The 17,548-nt window shown below is 45.8% G+C and overlaps 1 protein-coding gene across 1 annotated transcript in view; it reads left to right on the top strand.

Moving 5' to 3' along the window:
• The first annotated feature begins 5,074 nt into the window (after positions 1–5,074).
• The window catches only part of LOC143139154 (formin), a 56,050-nt gene continuing 43,576 nt past the window's right edge, over positions 5,075–17,548 (top strand). The window contains exons 1-5 of the mRNA XM_076299755.1: positions 5,075–7,401; positions 7,799–7,919; positions 10,161–10,222; positions 12,679–13,391; positions 16,635–16,776. Of these exons, the coding sequence (XP_076155870.1) occupies positions 5,338–7,401; positions 7,799–7,919; positions 10,161–10,222; positions 12,679–13,391; positions 16,635–16,776 (3,102 nt within the window). The 5' untranslated portion in view covers positions 5,075–5,337. The remainder of the gene's footprint in view (positions 7,402–7,798; positions 7,920–10,160; positions 10,223–12,678; positions 13,392–16,634; positions 16,777–17,548) is intronic.

Below are 17,548 nucleotides of genomic sequence, written 5' to 3'. Positions count from 1 at the left end.
TGTATCATCACCTTTCCCGTCTCAATACTGTGTGTCTGTCCTGCAGTGCTCTCTGTCTGTCTCAATAATGTGTGTCAATACTGCAGTGCTCTCTGTGTGTCTGTCCTGCAGTGCTCTCTGTGTGTCTCAATACTGTGCCTGTCCTGCAGTGCTCTCTGTGTGTCTGTCCTACAGTGCTCTCTGTCTCAATACTGTGTGTCCATCCTGCAGTGCTCTCTGTGTGTCTCAATACTGTGTGTCTGTCCTGCAGTGCTCTCTGTTTGTGCCGGCAGCAGGTTGAAGGTTGTTTTGTTTTGCTGATGATTATCTCGCAGGTTGAAGGGTGTTGTTTTTTTTTATGCTGATGATTATCTACTAACTGCTGCCATTCCTCTCTGTCTGCATTTTCCGCCCACACAATACCAGTCTTAATCACCTAGTCTGTCACTGCCACCAGCACATGTTCCTCTTTTACGGCCTCCATATTCATCTTCTCCTACGCGCCTGACTCCACACGCCAGACCCACAGGGACAGGGCAGGAAATATGTGTCTCAGGAGAGATTTCGTGCAAGTGATGTTGAAGATGTCAGAAACATCTGTCTCGGGGGTAGACATCTACCTGACATCTGACACTGACAGATGTCTATCAAGTGACAAATTCCTTGTTGACAAAGCAGGATCAGAGCAGAATCTTTTTCCATGTGTTTGTTTCTCCGTCATTTCCAAAGCTGCTGTAAGCGATGTTTACATGCCCTGCTAATTACAGCCATATTTAGTCACCACAGGTCCACCTTTTCAATGCTTAAAGTGCATCAGCGATATGAATACTGTATGTTTCAGACATCTCTCTGTCTCACACATAGCACCAACAATGGCTTCCTCCTTTCTCTGTGTAGGCCTCTGTTTGGGTTTGCTGCTCTGCTGCTTTGTTTAGCTAAATGGGAAGTCTTTGGGGCTCGCCAGCAGGTCTCAGCTTAGGATTAGATATGCAGACATACCGATACAATAATAGAGGCAAACAGTGGTAAACACACACACACACACACACACACACACACACACACACACACACACCACACACACACACACACACACACACACACACACACACACACACACACACACACACACACACACACACACACATACACAACAAACAACACACACAGAGTTTTAGTCCCCATACAATTTACCTCCCTATCTAAAGCCTTCTCCCTTGTGTACCTTCTCTCTGGCCTTATCAGCTGTAGGCTAATACAGTAGCTTGTGATAATGCCTTAATCACTGACCTTCAGTGTGGTCCATTTAAACAGCCATTTTAATAAAATAATGTCTCTTTTTGCTAATGTACTATTTTTAGACAGGAATGTCTGTTTAAGAACCATGTTATTCAAAGCTCAGTAATATCTGGGTCTGCTACAATGATGCCGTTATATCTTAGTATAGGACAGATTTCCAAAACAGGCTTCATAACTGAAAATTGCTAGGTTTGGTCAATCACTCATGAACAGAGTATAGACAATAACCACAGCCAAACCACCATCATCACAATCACCCACGTATTCACTGGCTGTGCCAAAAGTGTATGACATTTAAACATCCCACTTGGATCATGTATGTAGGTTTGTTTTTGTTTTTATGATGGATGTTCTCATTGATTTCTTTTCTCACTGTATTATGGAGGTGCTAATTTGCATTTTATGAAGTTAATTTCACACACATCATTTTGGCATGGTGTGACTTTGGTTTTATGAGTCATGGCATTATTAGGCCTGGTATTTTCCTACAGTGTACTTTTGAGAGGCCATTCCAGGCGGCTGTGAAGTGCAATTGCCTTCTCAGGTGTTCCCGCAGGGTTAGTTTGCCCAAGATGTGTAACTGTAGAGATAGGTAAATAAACTGTGGATGTAATGTCAACATTGTGAATGGTTGTTGACAGATGATTACTGGGGAAAACGGCCACATTTTTTCATCTGCAGTTTTGAAAGTGTCCAAACAGAAACTATTTGTCAGATGAGTTTTTTATGCTATGTAGGAAATCTCCAGAGAGTTTTCAACAGGCTTTAACAGTTTTTGAAATTCCTCTGGTCGCAGTCTCAGATGGAGGTTTCTAATCATGACCCAGCACTCTTAGTATACCGCATGCCATTACTGTTGCATAACAGGCTTTTTTAGCTCTGCTGTCAATCAAAGGATTGTCTTTAATCTGTATATACTCAGATTACTGGGAAAAAGCACTTCAACTATAAATGCTGTTTGTTGTGGCATGTACTCTATAGATTGCTGTACTCAGCGGAGATATTTTAAACAGCCACTCTTGATCAAGCAGATTGCCGTTACATCTCAGACATTATGTTAGTGTGGTCAGTGTGGTGTCTAAGTGGTGCCAATGGCTATCCTATTAATTTCTGTATTGTATGAGTTATGAGCCACCATGAGTAATCTTACTTTGGGCTGTCTTTTTTCAAAGACATGTGAATTGGGTTAAAAGTGTAAATAGGCCGATGTAGTCTACAGATAGCTGTTGGAGATGTTAGAGCTATTAGAGAATACAGGCAGCTGGATACAGGTGGACAAAAGAAGAGGCTTATTCTTTTTCAGAAATACAGTACTGTATATGGGGACAGGAATCTATAGTTATTTTTCTAATTAACTGGACACACACACACACACACACACACACACACCTGCATACACATATATACAAACAAAAAACAGAGACACTAAACAGTCCACATAGCGTTGAAAATCATCGTGACAACAGCTTGTCTGAGTCTTAAGCTGTGGTGAATGGAATGTGTTGCTGGTGAACTTTGACTGCTAAGACCAGAGATGGCCTTAATAGGGCTTGACATTCCAAGAGGGAGTGAACAAATAGTCCTAATTTCACCATTCAGCCATCTCAGGTCATATACAGTACTAATTCACTGTATACTTTGTAAAAATATGTTTTTCAAGCTTGCACTCATAAGTCAGTTTGTAGTGCTGAATCTTTGTTGTGAGTGTGTGAGTTAAGTGTTGTGCGGCAGATAACTGAACAATATGCTGTATATGGGCAGTAGCCTATATTATAGGTAGTATGGTAAAGTACTTTTTGTTCCTGAAAATCATGTGTCTGTGACCTAAACAGGGTTCTCTTTCTGCATGGGGAAACAGCTCAAACATGAACAGAGATGCATGTGCATAACTGCTCTAAACCAAAAAACAGTTAGTTCATGTTTTCATATCATTTAGATACTAAAGTGAATTTTTCAAACACAAAATATACAAATCAAAGTGTTTTCCTCCTTGCATTAAGACAGCTGTGCAATAATAAGGAGGGTCATCAATGGTATGATTGGCATAAACACAGTCCCTTGTGATGTATAAACACGTAACAGATAAGGCCTTCAGCCTTTATTACAGTCTCTACTTACTTAAAGCATGTTGGAGTTCATACTTCTGGAAATGGTTCAGTATTGATTCAGTGGCCCATCCATAATACATTAAACAGGTCTCTGTGGTGTTGTGTAGAACAAATAGCCTCTCCATCTTTGTTTCTGCCTTTTCATTTACTCTCTACGCAGAACCCTCTTGAGAGGAGACTTGCTGACTGTTGAGGATTGCCGTGGTAACGTTGTTGGAAGGGTGGGGGGTTCTAGGCTTGGGGGTGTGTGGTGAGGGAGAGTTAATCGCAGCAGATTATTATGGTGCTGTAACAGCAGAGCCAGAGCATGGGGCAGTGCTATTGCTTGGACCTCCCGCTCCACCTGACCCCCACACCAACGGATAAGCCGCAAGCTTTACACCAACTCTGCCTTGCTCCTTTTCTTTTCCACTGGAGTTTTTATGAAGGGAGGGATAAATTGAGTAAAGGAAAGGGTAGGGTGGAAAAGAGAGAGAAGAAAAAGAATGCAAGTAAGAGTACTACATGCTTCTACCATCAGGAAAAAAGTGAAGGAGAGTCACTGGATGCCTGTTACACAAGTAGGAACGAACGAAGGAAGAGGTCAATGAAAGAGCTGGACAAAGACGAAAAAGGAGTGAAAGTTCCACCCACATCTGACATGAGGAGGAAGTGAATGACGATAACTTGAGACGTGTTGAAGGAGTGGAAGAGAAAGAGGAAAGAGAGACAGGAATCTTTTAAAGAGAAAAGCCAAAGAAAATGAGTGAAAGTTGGACCCACCTCTAACTGCAGAGGACAGAACTGAGTAACTGACAGTAATTGGACACCTGTTGAAGGAGTGGAAACAGATCGAGGAAAAGCACCATGACAACCTGCGAGTCATACCTGCCCCTGACGTGACGAGGAGCTGAGGGCTACTGAGAGGAACTGGATACCTGCTGCTCAGGCTGCCTGGCCAGGTGACGGGGGCAGGGCTGATAATAGAGGGCGTGTCGTGGGACTCGGAGAGCCGGCAGCCAGCATTCCTGCACAGGCTTGGGAAGGCGTCGCGAGAGGTTGCCCTGGTGCAGTGCTGGTGTGGACTCGTAAACTTTCACTCACACACACACACACACACACACACACACACACAAACACACACACACACACACACACAGACACAGATGCACAGTGTCTGCCACGGAGTGTGTGTGTTTGAGTGTGGGGGAAAACTTCACTCCACAGGAAGCGACTGACTAAGCTGCCTTCCACGTCGGACCATGTGTGTGTAGTGTTTGTGAGTATGTGTGAGGGTGTGTGAGTGTGTCCGTGTGTGTGTTCCTGCTTTTAGGAAAGTTACACAGCGTACTTCCTACTTTCAATGGAGATCCACTGAGTTAAACTTTCTTCGTGTCTGACATACTCTTTCAAGGACTTCAAGTGAGCTGTCAGCTTTCTAGAGAGATCGTTTGCAGTCTGCCTTCTGTCAGTGGAACTTTTAAAGTGGAAGAGTGCTTTTACATTTTTTGATTTTCACTCGCTTTTTTGGGATTTAGGAGCTACTGTTTATTCCTGGAACAAAAACAAAATTGAACTGAAGAGAAGCGGAACTGTTTGGGATCGTAACACTGTGGGATTTGTGAAAGTTCAATGCATTCAGCGGGACTGAGCCATCGCGTTGCCCAGAGGAATTGGGGATAGTGTGACCCTTTGTGGGGGTAATTGTGGGGAGGGTGAGGGAGGGGTGCCTGGCTGCGCTGCAGGGGCTCTTTGTCCATCACAAAAGCCGTTTGTTTTCTGCAGCCTAGGAAACTGGAACACATGCACAGGTGAGAGAGAGAGAGAGAGAAGGAGAGGTGGAGAGATGTGGGCCAAGTAACCCACTCACACACGCACCAGCACACAGTTGGGCCGTGACTGAACTGGATTTATTACACAAACTGGATTACAGTAAATGGTTTAAACCTGGAGGGAACGATTTCATGAAAACATGGAGGATGTAAACAACAGTGAGGGTAGCCTGGACGTGCCAGAGAGGCATCCCTCCAGCTTGCTGCTCAACAAGTTCTCCACCCTGTTTGTCCGGGACAAGACGGAGGCAGATGAGACGGCTGTGTTGACGTCCTTCAGGCCATTAGCGGAGGAGGAGACCCACATCAGGCCTCTCAGCTACAGCCTGTTCGATGGGGATCACGACCGGCTGAAAGAGTCAGGAGGCATTCACAGCTTGTCTCGTGCCAGTGGGCTTCTATCGAATCCCACCGAGACCAGTCAACATGTTGAATCATGGGAAATTATGACCTTTGGCAAAGAGCAGTCTGTGGATGAGCCCTCTCTAAGCACACAAGGAGAGAGGGCCCCGTTCACATCCACTTCAGAAGTTCCTGACCATGATTTGGTTGAGGTGACCATGGTCGAGGTCTACAGCGACACTGAGCAGGACAAAGACGAAATGGGCCTATCAGAAAGGAGCTGGGGCTTCCGGGAGTCCCTCCTCCACCCGTCAGTGGCTGAGGATCCTGTAAATGATAAATCGGATCAAGCGCAGGAGACTGACAGCCGGTGTGATGATGTGATTGAGTCAAACTCAAGCTCGGAGCATCCCGTGCCTAGCACAGCCGAGAGCCTCGTGGAGGGGTCAGTCAAAGGCAGCTCTGTTCTGGACAGGGAGAGGTCCAAGAACACAGCCCCGTTCTTGGACATACAGGAGCTCCCTCCCGCCTTGCGCTGGAACCGCCGCAGTCCCCCAAGGACAGAGGACATTCCCCAGAGCAGAGAGGAGACTGAGGATGCCCACGAGGGAGACATGGGCTCCGAAGTGTCCGCAGCGAGAGCACGGCGACGACGTCAAGAAGCCAGCAAACTCGAAGCCGAGGCCAACGCCAAGGATACGAGCGAGACGGAGCAGCCGGACACTTCCGAAGGGGATCCACTGCTAATTCTCTCCGTCACTTCAGTCAAGGTCTCCCTGACCAACAGAAAGCAGGCCTCTTCAGCTGTACCGGCAGCCGACGACGGGACGAATGAGGATGAAACGCCTGAGGCCAGAGAGAAGCAGTCGGAGGGGAGGGATAGAAGGGAGCAGGACCTCACCACCGGCCTGCCTGACCAGGCCGACAGCCAGCCAGGCCTCAGCGGCAGCAGCAGTGGCAGCGGCGACACAAAGGGCCTTTCAGAGCTGGGAAAAACAGAGGCAACAGCAGGACCGTCCCTAGCTGACAACGAGCCAAGTGCCACCTCTACCCCCAGCGCCAGACAACAGGAGCAGGACACGCCTGCCACGAGCAGCAGCAGCAGCGTCCCCCTCGCCGAGCAGTCCCCCTCTTCGTCACCAGCGTCCTCCTCCACCACCCCTGCGTCACGCTCGCCGGCGCTCTCTCCATTCTCGTCCAGCGGAGAGAGGAGCTTCCAGGTGCCGGCGCTCTTCAGCGGCCTGCGTGTGCTCAAAAAGGGGGCGGTGGGAGATGACCGTGAGACCGTCTCCAAAATCCGCCAGCGTGACGGTGATCGGGCCCTGCTTACCCTCAAGCAGCACGTGAACAAGGTCAAGCTTCTCCCTGACCAGCTCGGTGCCAACGGCAACTCCGCAGCATCCACTGTCCCCACCAAAGCGAGGCCGGAGCTCAGAAAGGCGGCGGAGAGCACAGGGCGACTAAAGGAGCAGTCCAGCCAACTCCTCGAGCCAGAAGGCAAAGCAGAGAGTGGGGTGCAGGAGGGTGGCAGTGACGCCCCGGCACGAGACCCAGAGAGAGAGGGGGTGACCGAGGGCGGCCAAGGGGCGGGAGACAAGACTGCTGATGTGGGCACTGCCAACGCACCGGAAGATTCCGGAGCCGCCGGCAGTGCTAAAACTTCAGAGACGGCTTTCAGCCTCGGAGCCTTCAAGTCCTTCTTCACCCCCAAAGCTGCCAAGAAAGATGGAGAGGAAGTGTCTGTGGACGTAGAGGCCCTGAAGAGGAAGAGAAGGAGCGAGAAGGAGCTGCTCAAATCCATCTTTGAGAGAGCGGCCACCAAAAGCCCAGGAAGTGATCTCAAAGCCGTAGCAGAGGTCAAAGTATGTATTATGTATGGATGTGAGCCATTTTGATATGAAGTTATATCTTATTTGTTATACTTTTTCTCTATAGCTTATCTACGTGTATGCTCAGAGAACACTTGTGTTTTGTGTTTTAATTCTAAATGAATTGAGTTGCAAATAAGCACTGCATCAAATGCATTGGTATGTGTCTGGAATGCAGGGAATGGGACACCACATCAGTAGTATTTAATCACAGCAATAAAATCGTTCTTATTTGGTCTGACTTGGGACACAGCGTCCTTTATCCACCAAATTATCGTGTGCACTTTGGAATGTGCATCAAGGAAATGAATATCTCCTTTCCTCTCTCCTCTCTCTTCTGAGCTCAAGCATATTTAAACAAAGCTCATTTTGCTTTTGGGTACTCATCCAGGCGGAGGTTGCCTCACCCAACGACAGTGAGGACCGGACCCCGGGCCGTCTCCAGGCCATCTGGCCCCCACCCAAGGCCAAAGATGAGGAGGAGAAGGTGGGCCTGCGATACACTGAAGCAGGTAAGAGAGATGTTTTTTTCCAGATCCCCCCATCAGTGGGATACATTTCATTGGGTTTGAGTATGAACAGTGCTCCACTCTCTTACCAAAAAAAAGAACCACCTATAGTTCTGTGCCATCTTTGCCACAACCAGGTTTCATCTGAGGCCCTTAATCTCACTGCTTAATCTAATTGTAAAAGTGCCTCAAAAACAAGTAAAGCAATACAGTCTGGGTTAGTGTGTGTGTGTGTGTGTGTGTGTGTGCGTGTGTGTATGTGTGTGCGTGTGTTTTTGTGTGTGTGTGTGTGTGTGTGTGTGTGTGTGTGTGTGTGTGTGTGTGTGTGTGTGTGTGTGTGTGTGTGTGTTGCTCTGATAAACCTGGCGCGAGGCTTCTTTTAAATCCATTTAGACTGGGAACACACAGCTAGCGTCACTGATAGAAAGTCACGTAGCTCTTTGCTTTTTGAGTCTCATGGTACAAAGGGCTGTAGTCGATCTTTAGTGGTGCAGAGTTCTGAAACTGTACACAAAGGATATGTAAAGTCCTAAAATGGCCACAGAATATACTTACATGTTCTTGTTTTCAATTATGTCTGTTTGTTAAGGGACCTTCAATTTGGAAATACATTCCTCTTTCTCTTAATCTTTTGGTTGTAATGTAGCCAATCCCTTAATTATCCAGGATTCATGCTAAAATCTGCTTAACATCCCCCATAAATTCCCTAAATATATAATTCCCTAAATGAGGGGTTTCTATTTCATTGAGTATTGGGACAGAGGCTGACTGCCATACTGGCCAGTTGCTACTCCAGATTCATATTATTCACAGGCAAACTTCTGCCATTACAGAATGCAGGCTGATTTCTTTTTGAAAGCTTAATTAGTATGCGGATACATACTAATACTAATCAGTAGCACAGGCCTATATCACAGGTTTAAGACACAGAAGCGACTTGTGTCACAACAAGAGTCTGATTACCTTTTGCACTGTTAATAATGACCTAACTTACACACAGTCTGTAAAGAAGACCATCATGGCAACCAAAAACCAGTGCCACTAGTGAAGCTAGTTGAAGAGAGATAGTCCAGCCAAGGAACACTGAACTCAAGGAGTTGACCAAAGGTCCCAGAATATGATAAGCAAATAGATAAGACCTCAGCACAACCACCAGAGTGCGAGCACCGGCCCTGTCCTGATTGTGTGTGTATCTTTAGACCAAAGGTGTTGGAATTTTACTATACCCATTGAGACAGGGCGAGGTGAATTAGCTTCCTTAATGTTTTTTTTTAGCTCCTGCGCCTCTGCGGGTGTGTCAGTGAGGGAGCTGCATTCTTGTCCTCACCCAGGCAGAATGACAGATCACTTGGAGTATCAGTGGCTGTCACTATGGTGACCTGATCATGACTGTTGTTAACAGATTTGGTTTTTGAACTTCACTGTAGATAAACAGATTTTGGCCTAAACAGCAAGTGATATAAAACATAACAGATTGTATTTGTACTGATTCAAAAGAACATGAGAGACTTTGCAGTTGTCAGTTAGGGTATCACTGTAACTGTGATACTCCAGAAGTAGCTATACTTTTTTCTTTTAAATTTTACAAGGATACCCATTAATTAATGGCATTAAACAGCAGTGTTAATTAATGAACTGGAGCAAATGAAGATGGTCCACATGTACATTAATGATCTATGAAGTTGTAGTAAAAGTAAACAAAGGAAAAGGAACTAGTAATGAGTTTATAGGAGGTCAGACATTTTAATTAATGACCACATATCTCAGGAAGTTGCTTACACAGTCACTGGTCTATCCATAATCCAGCGTTTACCTAGCTCAGATCTGGTCCTGGTATGACCCTGATCCCGCCTTTATTTAGTCCTGATTCAGTCCTATTGTAGTCCCAATCTGGTCCTGATTTAGTCCTGGTCTAGCACTGATCTCATCCTGATCTGGCCCTGAGTGTTTTATGTGTCTAGAACCAGGAACAAGGATGTCAAACACGTTAACCAAGTTTGTGACCACTAAGGGAGGGGAAGTATGTTTATCAGTCACTTGCTTGGCCACACTTTTAGCCTGGAGCAAATTGCTCAAATATGCTAGGTTCTATGTTTAATTAAGTGTGTGTGTGTGTGTATGTATGTGTGTGTGTGTGTGTGTGTGTGTGTGTGTGTGTGTGAGAGAGAGAGTGTGTGGGTGGGTGTGTGTGTACATGTGCATGTGTTTTCCTTGCTTAAATGTCTCCCATTTCCCCCTTTACAGAGCATCAAGCAGCCCTCTTGCAGCTGAAGAGGGAATGCAAAGAGGAGGTGGAGAAACTGCAAGTAAGTAGCTACTGCCCTGTGACAGCTGGATCCCATACCAACATCTTCTCCCAGCTATTCTGTAGAATGCAGTTTGCCTGTTTGGCCACTAGAGGTCAGGAGAGTAAATGGAATCCCATATAGTCCATCTCTGCCTCAGCACATTTGTATCAATGACTCTGCACAGTTTAGTTTATTCTTGTTGCTCCATATCTGTTGATATGCCGCCCTGTCTGTACTCTCCCTTTTCCGCTCTGGCCTGCTCTTAAATAAACCATGACCAGAGGTGTTTATAATCACACACTGGCAAAGGTCAACTAATGGAACTTGGATGAGGTACTTTTCATCAATGTTCGTCATTTACCGCAAACCAAACGTGAACAGGACGGTCCAAAGCTCCGACATTGACTTATAGGGTTTATTCATTTCTGGGCAGAAGTGTTAGCTGGAGGGGGACTACTGTGAGCATTTTGGGAGGTTATTGTTGCCAGGACTAATGCAACACACTCCGCGCAGTAATTCGGCTTGATTTCCGCCCGGGGGCTCGCAGCACAGAGGTACTGTCATCCTCACCCCGAGAGCAAATTTAGATGTTAAAAGCTCGGCGTGTCTCAACGCCAGCATACACAGCCAGTTCCCCCTGCCTGGGCCAGCGCGATATTACATTTCATTGTTTCGGAAAGCGTAGATTTCCACACAGCAGGACATGGGAGACTTGAGTGGAAAAAGGGATCAAAATATATCAAGCTACAAATGAGATATGACATCTCTGTAGCTTATGTCTCTGTTTGTGTGTGTGTGTGTGTGTGTGAGAGAGAGAGGGAGAGAGAGGGAGAGAGAGAGAGAGAGAGAGAGAGAGAGAGAGAGAGAGAGAGAGAGAGAGAGAGAGAGAGAGAGAGAGAGATATTTTGGGATATAATGGGTTTTTCCCCACTGAAGCCTTGTTCCTGCTATTCTTCAGGAATTTCAGCACCTTGAATAATGATAAGGTGTCCTCCAGTTCCTGCCATCAGTGTGGAGCCAAACAAACATTGTGCAGGAAAGCATCTCTCAAACACAGAGCTCTCTCTCACCCAGATTTATGCATGTAGTGCAGGAAAGGTATTAGTTACTTCATAAGGACCTGTGCTTCCTGCTATGAATGTTGTGATGTCCCGTTGGCACATCCTGCCTTTACTGCTGGATCCTATCACGTTAAATAACAGCCTCTGCCATATGGATAGTCGAATCTATCTCTTGGCAATCAGTTCCTTAAACCTTAGAAGGTCTGACAGTTGTGCTGACATGATCTAGTTCCTGGTCTATCTGGCATGCCCCAGCGGCCTCATCTGACCACCTTGATGATGAGTCTGTGGCTGGTGCACTGAGAGCTTCCCACAGAGCCACTTATAGAGACATGCGGACCATAAACGTCCAGTCAGGGCAAGGCGAAGAAGCGGCGATGCCCTGATGTGTTCCAGATGTGGCCCTGCTCGCACACCTACTGCCAGGGTTTCATATGAAATGAGATCAGCGTTTACAAGCTGGACACGTCCACACATCTCTTTCGGGAGACTCTCAGAATAGCATGGATCATTTGCTCTTGCTCTCTACCTCTGCCTCTGCTTATCTCTCTCTTCATTCTTTCTTTCATTCTTTCTTTCTTGCTTTCTCATTTCTGCTCCTCAGAGTCTCCTGTTACCTTTTCTGCTATGAAAAAGCTGATAATTTCGGTGTATCCTCTGTGACCTCTGTGCGATTCTGCTGTTGATAGCTCTCTAATCCGTTGTTTATTCAAATGAGCCATGGTTGCCAAGGCTGCAGCTTTTTCGAGACAGATTTTCAAATAGTTTCACACAGGTCTCGGTGAAGAGACCTGCCAGAGGTTTTTTTTTTTTTTTAGGTTTCGAGAATTTTTTTTCCTCCTGTCTACACGCTCATCAGCTCATCGGAAAGGTCAGGCAAAAGGCTCTTACCATTGGATGAAGTGTCTGAATCATTCGTTGTAGAGTCTGCAGTATACATTTACTTGTATACAGTCCTTTCATGGCTGTTTTGTGGGGGTGTCTAGTCCATTTTCAGATGTTCCTGCTGAGAGAAAAGCCAAATAGTTCATGTCCGTAAAGGCAGATTTCATCCGGAGGCTATTTTTGTCCTAAAGACATTGAGTCATTTATTTTATTTATTTACATATCAGGTACAGCACCATAAAAAAGCTGTGCCACTGTAATTGCATCAAACATATAATAGCAGTTATCATAAACAGAAAAAATGGAAATAAAGAAATAACAATTTCATGTGACTGATTGAGTAATATCTATTTGACTATTATACTAATACAAATCTAACATGTAATTGGCAATCTGTGATGGATTTACCTTCTATGGAAAGTACATTTAAAATGATTCTGCTCCAGTAGAAATGAACTGAATTGGATACTGAAAACTGATTGGAGCATGTCCTGTGTGCTGTGTCTACCCCCCCCCCCCCTCCCTCAGGCTGATTTCGAGCTCCAGATCTTTGAGGTGCGTGGGGAGCATGCGGTCACAGTGTCGCGGCTGGAGGCAGCCATCTCCAAAATGCAGCGCGACCGATCCTACATGCCCGGCTACCGGCTGGGGGCGCTGCGCGACGCCTGCGTCTCAACCGAAGATGAGCAGCCGTCCGCGCCTCGCACCACCCGCAACGTTTGCGTGCAGACTGACCGCGAGACCTTCATCAAGACACCCGAGGGGGAGGGACCGCACCCTTCCGCCAGCCCCAACCTCAACGCACCTAAGAAACTCGACGCAGACACCATCAGGAGGGCAGAAGGGGGTGGGGGTCCACCCCCTCCACCCCCTCCACCCCCTCCACCCCTGCCAGGCCAATCAGGAGGGCCCCTCATCCCTCCCCCTCCCCCGCTACCTGGTGGCACTGGCCCTCCCCCTCCCCCTCCACCCCCACCCCCTCCTCTTCCAGGGATGGGTTCTGGGCCTCCACCGCCTCCACCCCTGCCTGGTGTAGGGCCACCACCTCCTCCACCTCCTCCTGGGTGTGGTCCACCTCCTCCGCCCCCCATGCCTGGCTCTGGCCCCCCTCCACCTCCACCTGGCCCAGGGGGCTTTGGGTTTAGCCAGCCCGTGCAGGTAGCTCCACGCAAGCCCACAGTGGAGCCCGCCTGCCCCATGAAGCCTCTATACTGGAACCGCATTCAGATTCAGGACAATAAGTAAGTAGTAGAAGGAACTGTTTGCTTTATGAAGTACTTTTTCAGCATGTGGTGGCAATAATTAAATGAACAGAACATATCTTTGAAAAATGCCAAATAATTCAAACAATTCGATACAAAAGAGAAGATAAAAATGACACACAATACAACAAGCACAAAGACCATGTCAAATGAAAGGCCCTTCTCTTGAACATAACCAATAATGGCGTAGAAACAAAAGCAAAAGTGCTGTATATCTGAATTAACTTCCACTCCTTCAGTGCCCTTTGTGTACACATACAGAAGCTGTGTGTGTGTGTGTGTGTGTGTGTGTGTGTGTGTGTGTGTGTGTGTGTGTGTGTGTGTGTGTGTGTGGGTGTGTGTGTGGGTGTGTGTGTGTGTGTCTGTCTGTCTGTTTGCAGAATGGGCTCTCTTAACACCTGTGCTGGCATGTTTTAGTGAGATGGAGTGTGTGACTTGCTTTTTAAAGTAGCTGTGGTTTATCCATCTGGAGAGGCCTGAGTGCTTCGGCAGTGGTTCTGCAGGCTTTATGGCCCTGTATTCCTCCCAACAGCGATTGGGGCTGGGAACTAGGTCCAGGTTCACACTCTTTTGGTTCATAGTTCCTGGCCCAGCACAGCATATCGCTGGTGGGCTTTGGTTAGGCCTTGGTTGGCCCGCTGTAGTCGAGCACTCGCCACAAAATGTGCAGTAGAAGTGTAGTTCCTCAAGCATTTAATGACCCCCACACTCAACAAACACACCATGCTTACTCAGAAGTCATAACGATGAGAAGTGAATTGAATTGAAATGCTGTACTTCTTAAGCAAGTACAGCTGCAATGCCCTGTGTACTATGAGGGGTTAAGGGTGCAGACTAGAGACTAGGGCTGCAACAATGAATTGATTAGTTGTCCACTATCAAATTAATCACCAAGTAGTTTGGTAATCAATCAATTGGTTGGAGTATTTTTTCAGCAAAATAAATAAATGTTATATGCTACTTAAACTAACATTTATTTATATTATTCTAATATAATATATAATATTTTATAATAGTTTCAACTGCTCTAAAATTGTGAAATGAATATATTTCAAGGCAGTTAAAAACAACATTGGAACAACAATTTTTCACCACATCATTTTTATACATCAAGCTATTAATCAATTAATCAAGAATATGATGAACATATTAATCAATTATGAAAACAATTACGGAATTGTTTGCTGCAACTCTAGTGCAGACAAAGTTATACATGACAGCCACACACCTCATTGAGCATTGAAATATCTTATCTCAATGAAAACAGACTCAAAGTTGCCATAAGACTCATAAGACCCTGTGTAAGCAACATGACTGATCAACTGGATATGACGCCTTACAACATAACAGGAGTAATACATACAGTATGCGTCTGTTGTCAACACACAGTCTGTACACAGTGTTTGCTGGACTTTGTTGAGATCACATGCTTGTGTTTTACACCCATTTTCTTTGTTATTCTTGTACATAGTTTTGACTGCACCCTTGTTTTTGTATTGCTAGTGTTTCTACACTGTTTGCCACTCCCAGTGTAGCATTGCAACATATGCACCAAGAGCACCAACAATTATCCTGTTGTGATATACAGTGGATATGTTAGACAACTAATATACAGAGGGAAACCTGATGTATTTTTCCGATTGTAAACAAAGGATGGGAAAGATTTATGGACATATTTAATAGATGATGTTTACAAAGGGAAATTATGAATTGTGTTGTTGACTTTACTTCAAACTCAGTTTTTGCATTTTCACTGGCAGAGAGCACATAATAAGGAAGCATGGCTGAGAGAGAGCAGGCCACGCTACACACTAGTCAGTGTTGCTTGATGTCTTACAACTGATCCCTCAGCCGCACAGAAACCACAAATGGCTGAATTTCCCCTTGGGGTTCAATAAAGTATCTATCTATCTATCTATCTATCTATCAATTTTATCAGCGGCATGTTTTTGAATAGGATTCACTGCGCACTGATGGAGCCAGCGAGTCAGTGGATTCCCATGGACTCTCATGACAGCTTTTCCTCCCCTGTTACCCTTTTCATCTTGATATTGCCTTTCAAAGTGTCTGCTTTTCCTCTGTTGCTAGACCTTCATTTGTACAATTGACCAAGTCTTTAGATGTGCTGATTCAGTAGAACAGGAATGATAGCAGGATATGGATGTTGTAAAACGCTTCTGGCAGTCACTTCCATGTGCTAATGCAGAAGCTCCGGCCTGTTAGAGTAACTCAGCCCATATTCAATTATCCAACAAGGCAAAATTGCTCTTGATTTCCAAAAAGATACAATCGAGTAGGTTTTCTTTGCAGCACTACTGAGTATTTAAAATTAGTGTGGAGTTTCCAGACGCTTGCATGAAATAGCTCTTAAAGCTCAGAATGAAGAAAATTATTGGACAGCATCTGGCGAAGCTGAGGTACATGACCTGTCTGTCTCACTGCCCCCCGTCTCACTCATTCAGCTCCAGTTGAACCTGTCTTACAGCCAGCGGCTCTCTTGGCTTACAGTGTGCGGTTTGATTTATGTCAACCGGAGCCCACTCTCCCTTCATTAGTCAGCGCTTAAGAGGGAGCTCAGCGTCACTGATCATAACGGGATGCTGCCATGTTGTCTGGAGAGGGCCTTTCTATTTAATCCCCCCGGTCAGTGAGACGAAAGGAGTGGAAAGTCAAGGTAGCTCAGAGAGCCAGGAGCGCCTGAACCCAACGCTGCCCTGTTTTGTTTTTCCCCCCGCGTCGCCTGGCAACGCATATGAAACCAAAATCTCGACATCTAACTCAACATCTTTACTGAAGCTTTTGTTTTCTAAAGTGGTGTGGCTTTTTCTGGCATGCAGAAATTGGCAAGAGGGGGATGCGTACTACACTCAAAGAGCTTATGTAATAAATATCACCTTTAAAAAGTGGAAAGACCCTCTTGTGTTTGTCATGGGTTCACACTCGCAAAAGCTGCAACCCAGTGCCTCCATAATGGAAATAAACAGCTCAGCAGCTGGGGTAAACATTAAATAAACGGCAACACAAGTTTGTTTATCTCCAGCGAAGAACAATCTGTCCCGCGGAATGGGCTGGCACATCCTCAGCGGCCCCCGTCACCTCTAGACGCTCTCCTCTCCCAACCCTTCTAAACCACACTGCGGACACTGCTCTCTGAACGTAATTGATTTGAAAAGAGTTGTTAAACACAAACAAACTGAAATGTCTCTCAATGTCTCTCAACAGTAACAACACCCTGTGGGGGTCCCTGGCGGAGCCAGACATTGTCGACACCAAAGAGTTTGAAGACCTCTTCTCCAAGGCGAACCTTCAACCAAAGAAGAAGCCCTTGTCTGACACCTATGAGAAAAAGGCCAAGGCCAAAAAGGTTTGTTGTGATCTTTACTGTTTTACAGGATTCAACTGTGTGGTGTTTGATCAGATGGAAGCTGTCCAGCACTAAGTGTAGTGCAGGGAGAGGGCTAAAGGGGAGGGTTTGCCACTTTTATTATCCCCTCTTAGCAAATGCAGGGTTCCAGTTGGGGACAAAACAGAAACTGTGACCCCAGTGATCTTTGTCCAAGTTGGCTGTTTTGAAAACCTCAAAAGCCAAAGAAATATGCCTTCAAAAGACTTTTCTTTCCAAAGACAGACTCATGCCTCCTGTAAGATCTTGTGACTGACAGGCGAGCAGAGACGACTATTTGTCCAGATTGGTTGGATGTTGGACTGGTGGATATCATCATTTGTTTTTCTTTCCTTGATTAGAAAGTCCTAAGCCAGTCGCAAGAACAGACATTTTTCCTCAGCACATAAACTATTGATATCAGCTTGAATGTGAGGAAAATGTTGCCAAATGGTACAACGCGTGTCCTTACCTTACCCAAGTGACCTTACCTTCAAGTGTACTACACGTTTGTCCCCTCAGTCATATTGAAGAAATTGTGAATGGAGGCATCAAGAAAGACAGTGAAAACGAATCACACAGTGATTTTTACGGTGTATGAAATATGTGGAGTTTGCACTTTTAGACCCAGCGAATGGCATTGAGTTGTATGGATTGTGAGAGGAATTAGATTGTAAACAAACCCTAATGAAATGCTCGGTTTCCTGTTTGAAGCGGGTTAGTTCTATTAGAAGACTTCACACTGGGAACAGCT

Source organism: Alosa pseudoharengus, unplaced genomic scaffold (assembly GCF_046254945.1).
Source record: "Alosa pseudoharengus isolate Yale_2024_CS ecotype anadromous, Long Island Sound unplaced genomic scaffold, YU_APseudo_1.1 YU_APseudo_1.1_scf_22, whole genome shotgun sequence".
NCBI lineage: Eukaryota > Metazoa > Chordata > Actinopteri > Clupeiformes > Clupeidae > Alosa > Alosa pseudoharengus.
Note: the sequence above shows the minus strand (reverse complement) of the source record. Positions and strands in the feature narration are given on the sequence as shown.